Source organism: Kluyveromyces lactis (assembly GCF_000002515.2).
Source record: "Kluyveromyces lactis strain NRRL Y-1140 chromosome E complete sequence".
Taxonomy (NCBI): Eukaryota; Fungi; Ascomycota; class Saccharomycetes; order Saccharomycetales; family Saccharomycetaceae; genus Kluyveromyces; species Kluyveromyces lactis.
Window position 1 is genome coordinate 2,003,452 of NC_006041.1, and position 18,412 is coordinate 2,021,863.

The following is an 18,412-nucleotide window of genomic DNA, read 5'->3' on the forward strand; positions in this document are numbered from 1 at the left end:
ATGAAATTCCATCTATCCTTCTTGAACTTCCAACATTTATCTACTGAACCAGCGAGTATAGCTATGGGTTGCCCCTCTAAATGATAAATTTATATGCCGGTAGATCAGCATGTGCCAAAAAGCGCATCAGAGATCTCCAAGTGCTCCTTAAATCATCTTTCTTTATACTTTTTCTTCCGTAATGAACTGCGTATAATTTCTTATTGTCAAATTTTACTGAACATCAATTTTCAAACATTAAAAGTAGCGATGAGATGAGATGAGATGAGATGAGGTAAAACGAGATCACCTAGCAGATTACATATCGATATAGCAGCTCTGAACGACGTTCGTAAGGGTGAGAAAATCAAAATGTCCTTTCCCAATACTGCAGAAGGTATCACTCGGTATCTCAGATCGAAGAACGTCACTACACAAGAGATTTATGACATTTCGGTTTCCGTACTAGATGGGAAATACGATATATACTTTCCAAATGGCCATATCTTTATATTAGAATTGATCATTGACAGATGGAATGATGCTAAACAGGCACAGTTCAGAAAGGACACCAACATTTGGAAGTTATGGAAACAGCTATGGGTTATGGTTTCGTCTGAGAATCATAAGAAAAAATTATTGAGGAATCTAAGATCAGTAAATTTAATTCAACTAACATTTGAAGAGATGCAGGACGGTGACCATGAGCTTTGTGAGCATGTATATGAGGTACTGAAATCTGTTAATTCTTGTATGATTACCGCAGTCTCTCCGGAAGCAGGTCTTAAGCTTTTAGGTAGAGTCATAGATATCGTACTTTCCTGTGACTTTGGTCGTGAGAACTTCCTGAAGCAAGCAATAATTTCAGAAATTTTGACATTTACTGATTTGAACAACTTTACGGAAGTATCTAATAAAGTTTCTGGTGTGTACTGCTCTGAACTGTTGCTACCGAGTTTGAAATACTTCAAGCAGGCTGACGAAGAGGTGTTTGACAACATCTTTGACGTATTATCTGAGTTTACAAAAAGGTATTTATTTGAATTCACAAGGGATTTGCCTGCAGCGTTGAAAACTTTTGTAGGTTTGCATAAAAGTTCCCTCTCCCCAGATTTATTGGTTTTGCTTTTCACAAAGTGCATTACAACAGGTAAATGCGATGCCGCTACTCTGGAAACCATTTTAAAAATGTTGTTAGATATTGATGTCACAATATGCGCAGATTTGTTGGCTACACTCAATGCCTACAGAAAGATTATTTCACAGACGTTTTTAGAGTCATTATTCACTTCCGTATTTGAGTCCAGAGATTGGAAAATAATTAAGAGCATTATCGAAATGGACATTGAAATTGGTATCTTGAAGACGGAAGAATTAATGAATGCTATGGACGCTTCGACCACTAATTTTGAGCTAGAAATTTGGACTTCAATTATCAATTGTCATGTCAATGCCAGAGAATTTACAAATCTTTTGACTATCTGGAGAGAATATTGTAGGAAAAACACCACTTCATTATTCTTGACTGATTCGAAAATGACTAAGGTCCTTTCCGATAATGTTCCTGCATTATCTGTAACACAGACTCGTGCAATCATTACAGATTTAGTAGATGTTATTGCTTCTGAGAATGATATTTTTTCAGTGAATATTTTACAAGTTATAGTTTCTGGATTGAAAATGCTCTCTTATGCGCAGTGCTTGGAATTTCGGATTTATCTTTCAAAACTTTTTGAAATAGAGGGTTTTAATGCTCCAGTATTTTGGCAACTCAAATATCACGTTCTTGAACTATATGATGATCTTCCTATCGCTGTGAAGTTCAATCCTGACGACGCATCAGGTCTCATCAATCTTGGAAAAAAATACCATAGTAGTGAACTATTTTTCGCCTTATTCAAGTTCTACGAGCTCCAGCCATTTGAAAATTTACCTGTTATTGAAGCTTTTATGAATTTTATTGGTAATCTGGACTCAGCAGAGTTATCAAATATTCTACAGACCCTTTTAACGCGTTGGTCAACTCTCGTCGATTCATCATTCGGAAATAAGAACATATCACACCTGATCGAAAAACTACTTCAAAATCACATCGATATTTTGCCTGTGCTATTCGCTGAAGAGGATTTTTTTGAAGAGTCTAACATTGTTCGTTCGATAGTGGTTCACTTGACAGCCGATGTTAATTCTAACCTTCATCTGAAGTATTTATTGGAAATTCCAATTCAATGTTTGAATAAGGCTGTAAGATTGGCAATCCTAGACCAAATAATAGAGAAGGATGTTTTGAAAGAGGATGACATAAATGTTCTTTGTCATGTTTTGAAAAACCCTACCTCGAGGAGCAAAATAGAAACCGATTATAAAACAATGCTCACGTTTGTCGGCAATTCATTCTTCAAATATAGCTTGGAAAATCCGGTTATTGCAGCCGTTTGGCAGAGTGCACTGCTTCAAAGAAACGACAACAAAGCATCTTCATCCATGGATTCTCTATTACAAAGCATTCAGGCAAATTTGAATCATACCTTTGATTATAACACTTATGCCTTGTTGCATCTGGTACTCAAAACATGCGATGAATCAGGGTTGCATTTAGATGCTCTTAAGGTTAAGTTCATCAATAGTTTGATTTACAATATTCAGCATTTCAACGGAGATTTCAAATTACTTGCATGGCTGCTCAAGGTTTTGTTCATTCAAGCAAGTAACTCTAAAACAACAATTCCTGTTCCACCGTTATTTTCGAAGGCATCCGCCATTCCTTCTGACATTGAAGTTCAATCGGCATATTTTATGGTATCAACACTAAATTACAATGATAATATTGAATATCTTCTAGCGCAGTATCTTATCTTAAGAGAAAATGGAGTGTCTAAAGAGATGTTATTACAGGCAATAAAATTGAACATATCCAAGAGAATTATTAATAACGATGAAGACTTCAATACAGCATTCGAAACGATCTGCAATACTATGCCTGTACTATCAACAAGCAACTCCGGAGCAGTATTGGAGCTGCTACAGTTATTCATCCACTTTGTTTCAAAACAGAATAGTAGTGGAAGGCATATTTTTGTCAAATCAATTTCACACCTTTTAACAAACTACTCTACTAGCATTATAGACAGAAAAGATATTATATCTTTCATTACCTTTCTGAATGATCTGCTGGTGGCCAAACCGTTTTTATTCACACAGTACTGTTCAGAAATGCTTTTCCCACTAACATCCAAGATTCTTTTGGATAACATAATCAAAGCAGCTGATACACCCGATCAGAGAGAGATCAAAAATAAGATTCCATACTCTAAAAATGACCTGATTTTTTCCTGCACACATATGCTCTCTTCATTGCTATTATTTCATCGTTATAAGTTATCCAATCGTACTCATTTGATCAACATTGTTATCTGCCAATTACTGGAGTTACTATCAGATGCTAAGCAATACGCTCTATCGGTTGAATCAGCGAAAGCAGTATCAAGATTCATATGTAACTATTGTGAGCCTGCAAATGTGAGAAGCAGTAAGCAGACGACATTGTCCTCGGCTGTTTCTAATGTTAAAAGATCGCTAAGAAAGAATCTGCCAGTTGTTCTTCTACAATTCATCAAATTATCAGTTTCAAAACCATATCCCACCACGATAAAGAAAGAGTTGATGCTCGCAGTATACGCTATTTTTGATCTTCTGTCGCAGACTGAAATGAACTTGCTTAATGCTAGCTTGGACAGTAACGGCAGATCATATTTCAAGACATTACATGCGGACTACAAGAAAAGTGGCAAATGGCATGATGATTGAAAAGTGGCAAATGGCATGATGATTGAAAAGTCCTAATCATTTTATAAAGTTATGTTCTTCTACATTTATCTATATACCATTCAATTAGTCGTATTGCCTTCCTATCAATTCTATCATCAAACGCATATAGAGGACCAAAGTATTCTTTATGTTTAATTCTCATGAAATGCAAGACATCTTTCTTAGTGACTAATCCGGCCATGGTTCCGCCATTCTCTACTATAATAGTTGAGCAGCCCAATTTCTGGAACATCATGAAAAGTATACTCAACGGAGTAGACGGACTAACAGTAATCGGGGTATAATTGATTTTTGATGTTAACGATTCATCTCCACATTTTCTGAAATCAATGATATCGTCGGGAGATCCAGTAGTGGCATCTAAGAAATAGCGAGCGTACTTTGTTAATATAAAGCCAGAGCATGTCGAATCACCTTTGGAACAGCTGCTGGTGATCGGAAGACCGCTAAATTCGGCTGCTGGTCCATCTATCAAATTTTGCAGATCTTGACGAGTCATTTTTTCATTCACGTAGACTAGTTCTTTCGTCATGATGTCATCTGCATAAAAGTCATCCATGAATTCGTGATCCCCTTTCTGCTCTTCCATCAATGGGAATCCATTAACTATAATCATTTGGTCAGCAATTCCTCCCTCGGCACCAAAGGAGGAACAGATAATTCTAGTGAAAGCAACAACTACCATGGTAGGAAGAATATACGTAAATGCACCCGTGACCTCAAACATGATCACCACCACTGTTAGAGTTAGATTTGTTATACCACTTAATGCTGCAGTTGCACCAAGGAAAGCATAAGTTCCCGGTGTAATGACATTTGGTCCAGTAATATAACGCTCTACTATTAAACTTACAGCCCTTCCAAAAGTTGCACCAACAGCCATTGAGGGAACAAAAATTCCGGCAGGTACTCTACAGCCGTACGAAGCAACGATTAGCAGGGCTCGCACTACAGTTGCAAAGAGTAACGAAAGCAATAAATTGATGAACGAGATGAATGAGGCCTCGTTGTCAATTGTACAAAGTCTATGCGACCATAATGATCCTTTCTCATTAGTTTGACACTCATGAAATAAAATTTCCATAGATTCTGTCATGTCAAGTTTCAAGAACTCGTTGAAATAAGAGATAATGGCAGTAACAAACGTTAGTATGACAACTTCCTGTAACGGCCATCTTGAGAGATATTTCTTTCTAAAAGAAACGTAATGCACATTCCATCTGCTTATGTATTTGCCATATAAACCACCAAAAATTCCAAGAAGGATGAATATTGGGATTTCTTCCACATGCCATTCTCTATCATAGGTGACTTCAAAAACAACGATCTTACCATTTCTAGATGGATCAATATATTGTAGAGCAGAAATACCTGCCAGAGCAATATAATACGACTTCCACAAGGCAGATAACTTGAAAGGAATAGAAGCTGACATCTCTTCAAGTGCAAATAAGACACCTCCAATAGGTGCACCAAAAGCTACTGCAACACCACCTGCCGTCGAAGCTGTCAAGTATTCGGATTGTTCTGGGAAGGCCATCTCCTTGCTCAAGAGCCAATTAGTAATTACATAACCACAACAGGTAGCATAGTGAACAGATGGTCCCTCTTTACCAACACTTAAATCAGAAGAAATGGCAAGCGGTAAAGCGACAGATTTTACTATAAGGGTCTTCAAATTCAAAAACTCCGGGGTATATTGGAAACCTGATACCCAGGATTTAATTTCTGAAATACCAGATCCAGTGGCAAACGGTGCAATGTGTAGGACCATCAGACAACTAATAGTTGCAAATGTGACCGATAAGAACATGAATAGCAAAAATGAAAAGATTGGATTGGTTGCTTCTACCCAAATACCTTTTTCGATACATTCGCTTTGGGATCTTTTAAAGAATATTTCTGCGGCATTGCCAGCCGAACTTATTATGGAACCATAACTCCTTTTACTGATCTCTTCTTTAGGACAGCAGAATGCCTTGTTTAACAACCAATTTCTAGCACAATGTCCAGATTTCCAGTTTACTAACAATTCAGTGAATATTTGTAAAAAACCAGCAATACCGCCAATGGAAAGCCCAATGGCAGTCAAAGTAATGAAACTGCTACCTCTTTTCCATATTAACCTGCGGTACTCATACCAACTCGAACGCGGTATATCAAATTCGTCATGCGATGTTCCCTTGGACAATTCACGCTTCTCTTCCTCAATCCAATCCACAGAAGTGAACTTATCGAAATTACCGACTTCTGGTATATTTCGCAGAGCCTGCTCCTCATTTACCTCTTGGTCAGTCATAGCTAGCTATTGCTCATCAATTGGGTCATACCTAAGTCAAGGGCAATACTATGAGTTTATTCATAAATGAGTTGATAAATTTACATATTGTAATACGTACATTTTTCAATACAAAGAAATATGCACCTTTGAAATTAGGTAAAGAACTGAGAGTGAAAGCAGCTCTTCCTGGGGAAGTATGAAGCATACGATGGGGAACAACAACTACAGACTGCGTGTTTTAGACCATAATAGAGTACTATAGCAATGGCGGAGAATGGCCAAATGATCACAATAGGAGGAATGTATATCGTTCTTCTGAATTAATATAGTGAAACAGCCGTACATTACACCAGTTTGTGATCCCATTTGTTTCTTTTTGCTCATCAGTCGAGGAATTCGAAAATTTTCAAAAATTGAAAAACTAAAGAAAATGATTTCAAGAGACTAACCTCATCTCATCTCGTTCCATCTCATCTCACTTTATGATAAAACTTTTTTTAGACTTGGACTTGATCCGATCTTATTTCTAGTCTTAAAACACCAGATTCAAGCGAGCTTTTCATTCTTGCAAGGAACTTGAACTGACCCAATCGGATACTTCACTTCATATTATAAAGAAATAATGTCTGCTCCAAACCCAAAGGCTTTCCCATTGGCTGATGCCACCTTGTCCCAACAAATCTTGGATGTTGTTCAACAAGCTTCCAACATGAGACAATTGAAGAAGGGTGCTAACGAAGCTACCAAGACTTTGAACCGTGGTATTTCCGAATTCATTATCATGGCTGCTGACTGTGAACCTATTGAAATCTTGTTGCACTTGCCATTGTTGTGTGAAGATAAGAACGTTCCATACGTCTTTGTTCCATCCAGAACTGCTTTGGGTAGAGCTTGTGGTGTTTCCAGACCAGTTATTGCTGCTTCTATTACCACTAACGATGCTTCTGCTATCAAAAGCCAAATCTATGCCGTTAAGGACAAGATTGAAACTTTGTTGATTTAAGAAGGATTTGCACATTTCGTGATTTCCTTTTCTTATTCTTTATATCAATCGTTTAAGGAGTTAACCGCTTTGTGGGGGGTTTGCATAGCAAAGAAAAGATTTACTGCACGTTCATTGATTCAAGTGATCGACAGGTAGATTTTTTTTTTACGACCTCTGTATATTAAACATATATATTACAATTAATACAACTTTTTGATACATTTGCATCCTTCTTAACAATGACATCAACATCTGATGGTTCTAGTTAGTGGTCAGTACATAGTTTTTTTTTGTCTGTTCAAATTAAGAAATGGTTACAGGCCTGTGTATTCCAGATGATATTGTCAGTTGGTAAAAAAAAGTAATAAATTTGACACAATCTTTTGTGCTTTCGACTATCCAACCCTAAATTTACAAGTTTGTTGAAATGAACTTAGAGGAAGAAGTCTGACTGTCCATCAGTAGCTGCTCGAATATGTTCAAGTTTAACCCATTACACATTGTTGGTAGGGAAAAGATAAAAATCCGCTATCAAAGTTCGGATAGGTTGGATTGTGAAGACCCGCCAAAATTTAGGGAAACTCGATGTAGATGTTGCGGAACCTTGTTACGACATCCTATAGACGCAGTTAAGTTCAAATGTACAATATGTGAGGTGACTGTTGTTTTGAGACAAACAGCAAATTCTAGGGATACTGAGGGCAAGATACTGCCGGACCTTGAACAGTTATCCAATATAGTTGGTCAATGTCTCGAATCGTATAAGAAAGATCAGACAGGAGATGAGACCCCCGCTAAAGAGCTTAACAGCTACTTCATTCCTGTGGAAAAATACATTGTTCAAAAATTCGGTACAGCGGAAGCTTTGAATCAATTATTCAAACCAACTGTTAAAGATCAAATTATAAACTACGAAAAAGCAGTGACATTTTATAATTTGATAGGCTCATTGCCTACCAAAAGACCCATTTATCTCATTTTACGTGTCTTTAATGAGGTTTTGAAAAGGCCAAAGATCCTAATGGATAAATGGGAGCACTATTTATTCATTTTTTTCATCTTGGAGGTACCTTCTTTAAGGCAATGTATTAACAACAGTACTACAATTTCTAGAACACCCAAGATTAAGACTTTAAGTTACGAAATATTAAAAAGATGTATTGGTTACTTGGGGTCAATGAATAGTAAAGTTTCGGTGAAATATAAGAATCACTTAGTTCGTTTACATCCATTGAAATTTCAAAAGCAATGGGAAATTTTAAACTTGTATTTGAGTTATCAGTTCCAGAAAATAGGACCCGGTCCGCCGCATTCACCACGAGGATTATCAGGAACGTTGTTAACTGAATCATCGCCTGTGGATGAAACCAAAGATGGAACTGTATCTTATCTTTTCCACCCCGGAAGGCAAAAGATACCGTTAGAGAGCAGGTTCAGAATTGAAAAATACGGACTTGACTGGCATATTCGCACGGTGTGTCAGCTAATGAACATATACTTTCAAGCTCATTGTGAACAGCCAAAATGTGACATCTCGGTTTTTTACAATATGATAATTGATTTCATTGATTACAAACGTGATTTTATGATGTGGCATAAGATGAATAGAGAGCAATGGAGGACCCTTGACGATTTATCCATGACACAGTTACATGAAACGCACTATACTGCCTTATGCCAGTACCCTTTTTTGATGTCCTTAGGCGTTAAGATAGCCATAATGGAGTTCGAAACTGGGAAAATGATGGAACATAACGCTGAGCAAGCGTTCTTAAAGGCGTTGGACTCTCGTAAACTTTACGATGTACATTTCCGAATAAAGGTAAGACGAAGCCATGTGACACAGGATTCGCTAACGTCCATTCAACGACATCCACATGATTTGAAAAAATCCCTAAGAGTGGAGTTCTCGAATGAGCCTGGAATCGATGCTGGCGGTTTAAAGAAAGAATGGTTCCTTTTATTGACTAGGGAATTGTTTCATCCAAACCATGGACTATTTCAATACGTGGAAGAAAGCCGATTATCTTGGTTTGCATATGGGAACACCGGTCTTAAGCTTCATGGAGAGAACAACAATGAACTATACTATTTGTTTGGAGTAGTGTTAGGTCTTGCAATATATAACAGTACTATATTGGACTTACATTTTGCGAGGGCCATGTACAAGAAACTATGCAATGAGCGGATCACTTTTGAAGATTATGAGGAGTTGTACCCTGAGACAGCAAGAAATTTAAAGAAAATGTTGAGTTATTCGGAACTAGATTTTAGTGATATATTTGGATTGTCGTTTGAGACCACGTATTACGATGTAGCCAGTGGTATCAACGTCACGAAACCGTTATGTGACGGAGGAGAATCAATCCCAGTAACCTCGGAGAATAAGACAGAGTTTGTTGAAAGGTGGGTAAATTTTTATATGAATGAGGGGGTCTCATCGAGTTTTAGTGCATTCCAATCCGGGTTTACAAGAGTCATCGGGGATGGTTTGGCTTTCCCGATGTTCAAAAGTTGTGAAGTAGAAAGGCTCATCTGTGGCAGCATAGAACAAGACATGGATTTCGAACAACTTCGCGCTGTGACGAAATACCAAGGCGGATTCCATAACCAAACCCCGGTAGTGGAATGGCTATGGGAAATACTACCACAATTATCCCATGAACAGCAACGTCAATTTCTCCATTTCGTGACTGGGAGTGACAGAGTTCCAGTGACGGGACTTGCGACGCTTCCGTTCAAGGTAACCCGCACAACGTCCGGATCACATGATCAGTTGCCCACTGCCCATACCTGTTTCAACGAACTCTGCTTGTACGAATATGAGTCACGTGATACTCTTCTTCTGCGATTGGTGACTGCCCTCGAAATGTATGAGGGTTATGGGTTTAAATAATGTCAGCAACAAACATACATTAATATAATCACTACAAACGAACCAATCATATCGTGAACCAGGCTTTACAGAAAAACCTGCTTCCCTTGAATAACCAGAAAACACAAGGAAATGGACACTTACAGCTACTATGTGAAAGCCGTTAAATGCGAAGCGTTTTACTGACACTAGGCCCAAAGGCCCTAGTGTCAGTTATCATTTCCACCAAGAAAATCTTCCTATACTTGACCATTTACGCAAATAAAATTGTATACTTGTAAATTGGAAAATAATAACCACACCAGGAAGTTCTGCCTCGTCCCAGCTCATTTACACTGTCCATTCCTGTCTGGTCGAATTATATCTTGTTTAATCCTTTAGCGCTTCTTACTATTGGCTTTTTTCCCAATCTGAAATTTTTCTTTGTTTTTTTTTTTTTTGCTTCCTTCCGCACTTATTAAGCTGCAATGGCTTCTGTTTAATATGGATAGAGATAATTTGATAATTTCTCTGAATAAAATAAAATAGAAAAAGATTTAGTACAATCATTTTATTATTACTTTCAGTTCCAACAACATTTTTGCATTGATATATATATTTTATAATCTGGCTTGGTGATTCATATCTGTGTATATATTTATTGATACTCCGAGAGTGCTTTGCTGTTGTGATTAAAGTCGATATCATAGAAACGATTTCTCCGAAATAAGAACGGGAAATTAGTACGAATAATACACTCTAGCGATATATCCATAACTAACTAATATCAAAAATGTTGGGTTTAAGAAACGGTTTGAAGACTGGTTTGAAGTCTGTTGCTCCAGCCAGATTAATTTCTACTTCTGCAGTTGCTGCCAAGTCTACTTACAGAACTCCAGATTTCGGAGACTATATCAAGGAGAATAACGATGCTGACAAAGGTCGTTCTTATGCTTACTTTATGGTTGGTTCTTTAGGTTTGTTGTCCTCTGCCGGTGCCAAATCCACCGTTGAAACTTTCATCGCTTCTATGTCTGCATCTGCAGATGTTTTGGCTATGGCTAAGGTCGAAGTCAACTTGGCTGCTATTCCAGAAGGTAAAAATGTCGTTGTGAAATGGCAAGGTAAGCCAGTTTTCATCAGACACAGAACCGACCATGAGATTCAAGAAGCTAACAGTGTTGATATGTCAGCTTTGAAGGATCCTCAAACTGATTCTGACAGAGTTCAAAAGCCAGAATGGTTAGTCATGTTGGGTATCTGTACTCATTTGGGTTGTGTTCCTATCGGTGAATCTGGTGATTTCGGTGGTTGGTTCTGTCCATGTCACGGTTCCCATTACGATATCTCCGGTAGAATCAGAAAGGGTCCAGCTCCATTGAACTTGGAAATCCCTCAATATGAATTCGATGGTGAAAACTTGATTGTCGGTTAAGCGCAGAAGGAAAGCTAAAAAAAGATTATATTATGTTGATAAATTGTTGAAATAGGCTACCTTTTTTTGCTATTTCTCAAATTTAACTCTCTTCCTTTTTCTCTTTCTCTTTGTCCTTCTCACTCCAGCTTTCACTAATAAAATTCTTTATTCCCATGTTGATGTCTCCTACTCCCCCCATGTATTTTCCAAGTAGGATTCACAACCAAGGTCAATATCTTTTATGCTAAAGTTTGTCATATTGGAATCGTGTAAGCTCGTTTTTTCACGTTCCATCATCACTACCCGATTTATTATTATTTATTCATACAAACATTTTTGAAACCACAACTACCCGTGCCCCCATAGCTCAAGCAAACTAAAAGGATAGCAAGCATGAAATGCTTTTGAAGCATTGTTCAATTGTATGTCATCACTTTTCCTTTTAACTGCACTGAGAAACAATCGCATTAATACCTGAATGACCACATCAGGCTACTACCGTGATTGAAACCCTTTTATTATATTCCAAAATCTTTGAAATAGTCCTGCTCTACCCGATGCATGGTTATACCTACAATCTGAATCGCTTAATGTTGTATCGCCTTCTTTTCCATAAAAGGTCAGACACGTATTTAAAGAAAAGCGGGAGTATTGGATTAATCTGTCAATAGTAACTTTAACCTTTGATTTCCCTTTTTCAACGAGATTTAGGCCTAGGAACAATGCATTGGTATTGCAATGGGATGTCATTATTTCGCTTTTAATTTGCCTATTTTCCCGCTAATCACGAGAAAAATAAATTCAATTAATCAATCCTATACTCTTAAGATGTCTCAAAAACTGTTAACCCAAACCATAAAAACCTAAAAAAATCTCTTCCAACCAAAATATTTTACCATAAGAATAGAGAAATTGACGAACAATTAATTTAAATTGAGATTACCTTTCTCTCTAGGGATTCAAATTTTTTATCATATTAAGGTTTGTTTCCTGTTATTTATATACTCTGTTAACGATGCCAAGATTATATATTATATGTATATGTATATTCCCCACATACTCTTTTAAAAGAAATGAACAAATTTAATCCATTTGAACGCCGAAAATTGGGAACCCTTGAAAAATCCAGTGCTGTTTGTAGACTAAAGTTCTGGGTTAGCTTCTAACAAGCTTTCAAGATCATCTGGAATTCGCTGCCAATTTTCTCGATCCCATTCGGTTAGCATATCACACATCTCTTTTCTTATTTTGTTGATATCCCTTTTCTGACAATTGCACCCGTCATTGACACTATCAGGAGGCAGCAATGGTTCTGAATCAAGTCCAGGGTATGATATCAAAGATGAAGTCAACGAAGATCTGACCATAACTTTCTTCTTCGTTTCACCGTTCTTCCTCTTTGGAAGGGATATCTTTTCATGCTGCTCAATTAAATCTACGCAATAATCTGGCAAATTCTTCGGTTTGTAATCGTTGACAAGCTTTATCCTCCAGTAAACTGACCAATGAAGTTCGCCATATTCAGGTATATTCCGTCTTCTACCAAAATTTGGCACGTAAACGTTTTTCCATTCACACTTTTCGTTTTCGATTCTTATTCCTATTGGAATCAATTCAGCAATCCACCAAAAAATCACCCTAAAGATACTCACATTTCCACTTCCATCATTTTTTTTTTGACGACCGATGTCCTTCCCTGGTTCATCAGTATCAAAACCTTGCTCAAGATCAGAACAACTAGATGGTGATTCCGTTTTCCAGTTAAACGTTCTGAAGTAAACGTTCTCTGTTTTATGACGCCACGGTAACCAACTTCTCTTTGATGGCAGTTTGAAGCCGTGGTATCTATTAATTTGATCTTCATCATATTCATTAGTCTCTTTTTTGTGAAATGGGTTTTTCATAGTAAGATTGCTCTTTTTGAAACTCAAAAGATCGTGCGATGCTGACAATAAGCTTCCAGCAGATGTATATTTGCCAGCAAATTCATGGATGATTCCTTTTTTAAAAAGTACTCCGGATTTGATCGCTTCTGAGAGAATCCATCTTAGAGACATATCACTTAAAAAATGATTTTTCTCAGTGATATCCGGTGGCCAACTCCCACCAATATCTGAGTGATCGCCTGGAAACCACTTCTCTATTAGATCCGATGATGTCCTTTTACTATCAAAAGTACCATGGGGAGAGTCCACCTCGAATATACCTTCAACTCTCTGGTTCACGAAATTATCTGTTCTTTGGGAATGTTCCAGCTCTAGGAAATTGTTGATTCGGGATATTAGTTCTTGTACGGACTTACTAGATTGTGATTGTGATGAATTAGGTCTTGAGCCAATGGTATGATTTATAAATTGGTTACTGGTACTGTGATAGTTTGTTTTCGGGGCAACATTCTCATATTCTATGACATAATTTCTATAGTTCAACGAAAATAAATTTGGTCTATAAGGATTAGGGGAAAACGACTGTTGTTTGAACTTCCCTCTTCTTTCGTCAATGCTAACCGCATGTCTGATGTGACGAACGATGCCGCTCCTAGCTGTATAGGGAAAGAGCCGATCTAAAAGTATACCACAAGAATTCACCGAATCAAAGAGGCCTTGAAAATGTATTTCGATCTCAATATTTCTTGAAAACGTTTTCTTAAATTCATCCACCAAAGTAGTCGCATAACTCGGTTGTACGGGCTGTGCAGCGTATTCCCAGGCTTCATATATTTTCCAAGCCATCCATATCATTTCATCTAGTCCAACGTTTAGAAGTCCAACCATTTCCAGCATTCCAGCTAGTACCCTTGCTATGAACGCACCTCTGCTGAACCCGAACATAAATATTTTGTCTCCGGGTTCGTAGTGGTGCATTAAATACAGGTAAGCAGTCATAATATGATGATCCAAACTGTAGGCAACAGCAGAATCAATAGCCGTCTTCAATTTCTTCCAAGTAACCAAACCACCAAAACCAGCTTGTGCATCATACTCCAACGAACTACCGATGCCTGGTTGGTAATAACAAATCTGCCTTTCATAATCAGAGCCATCAAGCATCCGATAAAGCTTCAATACATTGCTGAAGGGGTTGGGGCCGAAAGTATTATCCGTTCCATCAAAACAAAGTATTATATTTTTACTGGTGGTACTCTGACCAGTGCCCAAAGAGGATGATGCCATTGAATTTCTAAGAAAAGCATAGAAGAGCTATGCTATTTTTTTTGGCACTTTTTTCGGCTTGATGTCTCGAAATACTAGGTTTATATACAGAAGCTGCTCGAGCTGGTGTATCGAGCGCCACATATTACATCCAATGCTGTATGATCTTTTGTGTCAGTGGCATCAAAAAGAAAAAAAATATCTTTCGTTACCCGCATTTGTGACAGAAATTTCACTCAATCTGAATGAGGAAGCCAGCATAGATAGAAGAGAATTCAAGGGTGCTACAAAGGTAAATGTTTAATCGGTATCTCTATTAGCTGATTTAAGTACCCAAACTTTCTTTAACTTATCAAATACTGCGACATCTTTTAAGATTTTCCGAACACGTTCTACGTCGGTTGAGTTTGTTAGCTGTAATCCGACTCTAATCACTAGATCTGCTGATTTGCTCGCAAACCCTGGTGACTGAGATAGATATTTTTCAATGGACGCTTTGAGTACCTCGGCGCTCTTCTCGTCCTTCTGTGTAGCATCTGATTGAATGTCCTCTCTTTTAATTTTCTCCCGCTCTAACGTATCCCGGTTCAATTTTCTTGCAAACTTGCTGTCATTTGTAGATAATGCAGTCCTACTCTTTCTTATTTTACCTGCCCTACCGAATTTACCAGTCCAAGTCGGAGTGCCAACATCAAACCTTTTAGTTTGTTTCCGTGAGTTTTTTAATGCATCAAGTGCAGATTTGACGTTACGAGTAGCTTCTGCCCCAATGATATCATCTCTCTCGTTAGTATCAACGCTATTTGCTGAAGAAAATAAGCTACCCATGATTCTGTCGTCTTCGGTGCTCTGCTTCTCATCTTGTTCTTTAGAGTTGAAAAATCCCTCCAATTTGTGAACACCCGAAATCTGCGAAAGTTTATCAAAATCGTCCGTCTCCGAAGTCTTGTTCTGCTTTATATTACCCGTTTGTTTAACAATTTCTTGATTGAATTCTTCTGTTTCATATCCATTATCTCCTCCTAGAGTGAATAGATCGTGTAAATCATTCATTTTGAAAAAACGCTTTTGTTTGGGATCTTTCAAGATTTTATTTGATAAAAACTGCTTAAAGATCTGTCTGTGATAAATCTTCTCCTCAATACTGCCTGCAATCATTAATCTATAAATAGTGACCTCCCTCTTTTGACCGATCCTCCACGCACGTTCTCTGGCTTGCATATCAGTAGATGGATTCCAGTCCGGATCAAAAATTATAATCCTATTTGCCCCTGTTAAATTAATACCGAGTCCGCCTACTCTTGTTGTAAGTAAGAATACGTCATAAGGTTCGTTGTTGAATTTATCCACCAATGATTGACGAGATCCGATGTTAGTCGTACCATCCATCCTTAAAAATTTAAGATCTGATAGTTCAGGGTCTTTGTAACTGATGAATTCTTGTAGAATATCCAACATTTGTCGGGATTGAGTGAATAGAAGAGTTTTGTGACCCTGTGAATGCCATAGTAGTAACAACTGCTTTACTACTTGCATTTTGCCTGATCTTGCTGGATTGCCGTAATCCGCGTCTTCATAATCGTTCATTTTCTTTCGTTTTAAATCCAATAAGTCCGGGTGGTTACAGATTTTTCTTAATATATCAATACCATATAGAACCTGCCTTTTCCCTTTCCTTATTTTCATGAGCTCGTCAGAGTGGAGGAATTCTAAGTACTTCGATTTTTGGTACTGTGTTAGCTTGCAGAAAAGAACCATTTCATTTTTCTTTGGTAAGTCCTTAGCAACATCACTCTTTACTCTTCTTAATAAATAAGGGGAAATCAAATCTCTGAGAGCAACAGCGCACTTATAACCAGTTTTCACTTGTATATTTGAAGCGTTGGCATAGCCACCCATGTTGATAGGATTAGCAAACTGTTGTTGGAATACAGGAAGAGTCCCAAGTTTTCCTGGATAGACGAAATCGAAAAGGGACCATAATTCTGTCAAGTTGTTCTGAATTGGTGTCCCTGAAAGAATAATTCTGTTCTGTGTCTTTAGCTGCTTGCATGTCAAAGAGATATCTGAATCAGGATTACGAATCTTATGTCCTTCATCCAAAATAGCATAACCCCACCTTACATTCAGTAGCGCTTCAGAATGTAATCTTAAACCAACATACGTCGTTATAATAATGTGACCATCCGTGATCACTTTTTCTAAAAGCTTTTTGACACTTTTTCTCGATTCAAGTGAAGTCCGCGTTTTCTCTTTTTTCTCATAGTCATTATATGTAAACGTTCCGTAATTTGAAGTCATCAACATCTTCTCTAGTTCCTCTTCTGGAATCTGTGTACCTTTATTCATACCGGCACCAATTGAATGTAGAATTACAGCTCTAAAAGGTGGCCACCAAGTATGGAATTCGTTACACCATTGTTTCATCACAGTTGCGGGACAAACGACAAGTACAGGGCCATTCAATTTTCGGGAGTGGTGCAAAGTGGCAAGAAATGCAATAATTTGAATCGTTTTACCTAGTCCCATCTCATCTCCTATTATGCCACCGCATCCTTGTTGATAAAGCTCACATAGCCATTGCACACATGTTTTTTGATAGGGAAATAGCAAAGGGAATATATCACCAGGTACCATGAAATCTTCACTGATATTGGCGTCTGAAATTTTTGGATGTGGTTTCAACCATTCTGGAATATCCGGTTGGTTATCGTAATCGCGATCTTTACTTCTATTGGCTACCCACTTCTTTAATCTTTGTTGATAATGATGCTCGTCACCGTCATCAATAGCCTCTGCAGGTTTACGAATTACATCGAGTTTCCCAGCTGATTCGTTTAAAAGTTCTTCTGAATCACTTATAAAATCAGCCTCGTCTTCACTTTGATCTTCTTCCTCGTCAATGTTCTTTAACATTTGTCGTTCAGCTAGTAAGATTGATTTAGATTCTTCTTCGTCTTCTACCTTAAAATTCACACTATTTCCGAACCCTGTGATTTTACCGGTCCTCAACAAGAAATCTCTTTCCGACTCACCAGGTTGTCTCTCTGTAGATTTTGTAGTCGTATCGGCCTCATTAGTCTCTTTCAAACCTTTAATTCTTTCTTTGATTTCAGCAATATCCTGCTCTAAGGGTTTTAATTCATAATTCTCGACATCTTCAATCTGCTCTTTCAACTTAGCACGAACACTAATCCTACTGGCGTTGTAACGTTTACTTAACAAGCTGTCCCGTTTCTGTCGAAGGATATCCCGCTTGTTTGTGTACCTCTCTAGAAGCTTTTCTTCTTGCTCCAATGTCTGTTTACTAATCATATTATTAGCATTATTCTCTATTTCTTGTTCTAATGATGTCTGAGACATCATTTGAACCTTCAACCCACCTAAATTGTCACCGCTCATTGTTGATGGTTGTTGGTTTTCAAATGCGTACCCAAATATCTTCTGGCACTCTTTACTGTTGTATGGTTTTTGTATATGTTTTACTCATCGCAGGAATGGTGCATTATTAAATCATATCTCAGGATTTAATGATTCAATTTTTCAGGTAAAACGTTAGTGGAAGTCTCAACGCTCGAGACGATAAAACAAGAAGTAAAAAAAACTAGAGTCAATGGGCTCGGTGATATTAATCCCGAAATGGCCTTTCAGGGCGTGCCTTCAACCCATCATCTTATATAATTTTTCCCTATTCCCTCTTATATAATGATCAAGCGCGGCAAATTTAAAAAAATTCGGGGCGAGCTGGGAATTGAACCCAGGGCCTCTCGCATGCTTTGCAGTAGTTAAACCTCGTTTAACGAGGTTTGGCTAAGCTATTAACCCAAAGCGAGAATCATACCACTAGACCACACGCCCTAATAATTGTTGAGGACTTAGTTTCAGAAATAATCGACCTACCTCTAGGAGCTTGTAA

General features: G+C 37.8%; 7 protein-coding genes and 1 non-coding gene across 8 annotated transcripts; 4 read left to right on the plus strand and 4 right to left on the minus strand.

The window, feature by feature from the left end:
• Window positions 1-351: 351 nt before the first annotated feature.
• URB2 (ribosome biogenesis protein URB2) lies at window positions 352-3,786 on the plus strand (the record flags this gene model as incomplete). Its single annotated transcript, XM_454968.1, has 1 exon — window positions 352-3,786. One exon carries the CDS (start codon window positions 352-354, stop codon window positions 3,784-3,786), a length of 3,435 nt encoding a protein of 1,144 aa, XP_454968.1.
• Window positions 3,787-3,835: 49 nt separating this feature from the next.
• On the minus strand, window positions 3,836-6,106 carry GEF1 (Gef1p; the record flags this gene model as incomplete). Its single annotated transcript, XM_454969.1, has 1 exon — window positions 3,836-6,106. One exon carries the CDS (start codon window positions 6,104-6,106, stop codon window positions 3,836-3,838), a length of 2,271 nt encoding a protein of 756 aa, XP_454969.1.
• Window positions 6,107-6,710: 604 nt separating this feature from the next.
• SNU13 (RNA binding protein SNU13) lies at window positions 6,711-7,091 on the plus strand (the record flags this gene model as incomplete). The annotated part of the gene is made up of 1 exon (XM_454971.1): window positions 6,711-7,091. The coding sequence occupies one exon, from the start codon at window positions 6,711-6,713 to the stop codon at window positions 7,089-7,091; it is 381 nt and encodes a 126-aa protein (XP_454971.1).
• A 457-nt stretch (window positions 7,092-7,548) lies between these two features.
• HUL4 (putative E3 ubiquitin-protein ligase HUL4) lies at window positions 7,549-9,969 on the plus strand (the record flags this gene model as incomplete). Its single annotated transcript, XM_454972.1, has 1 exon — window positions 7,549-9,969. One exon carries the CDS (start codon window positions 7,549-7,551, stop codon window positions 9,967-9,969), a length of 2,421 nt encoding a protein of 806 aa, XP_454972.1.
• Window positions 9,970-10,720: 751 nt separating this feature from the next.
• RIP1 (ubiquinol--cytochrome-c reductase catalytic subunit RIP1) lies at window positions 10,721-11,362 on the plus strand (the record flags this gene model as incomplete). Its single annotated transcript, XM_454973.1, has 1 exon — window positions 10,721-11,362. One exon carries the CDS (start codon window positions 10,721-10,723, stop codon window positions 11,360-11,362), a length of 642 nt encoding a protein of 213 aa, XP_454973.1.
• A 1,124-nt stretch (window positions 11,363-12,486) lies between these two features.
• KLLA0_E22595g (uncharacterized protein) lies at window positions 12,487-14,517 on the minus strand (the record flags this gene model as incomplete). The annotated part of the gene is made up of 1 exon (XM_454974.1): window positions 12,487-14,517. The coding sequence occupies one exon, from the start codon at window positions 14,515-14,517 to the stop codon at window positions 12,487-12,489; it is 2,031 nt and encodes a 676-aa protein (XP_454974.1).
• A 279-nt stretch (window positions 14,518-14,796) lies between these two features.
• RAD26 (DNA-dependent ATPase RAD26) lies at window positions 14,797-17,898 on the minus strand (the record flags this gene model as incomplete). The annotated part of the gene is made up of 1 exon (XM_454975.1): window positions 14,797-17,898. One exon carries the CDS (start codon window positions 17,896-17,898, stop codon window positions 14,797-14,799), a length of 3,102 nt encoding a protein of 1,033 aa, XP_454975.1.
• A 334-nt stretch (window positions 17,899-18,232) lies between these two features.
• KLLA0_E22639r lies at window positions 18,233-18,354 on the minus strand. The gene is made up of 2 exons: window positions 18,318-18,354; window positions 18,233-18,269 (listed from the first exon to the last, which is right to left on the minus strand). It is a non-coding gene; the product is annotated as a tRNA-Pro (tRNA).
• Window positions 18,355-18,412: the final 58 nt, after the last annotated feature.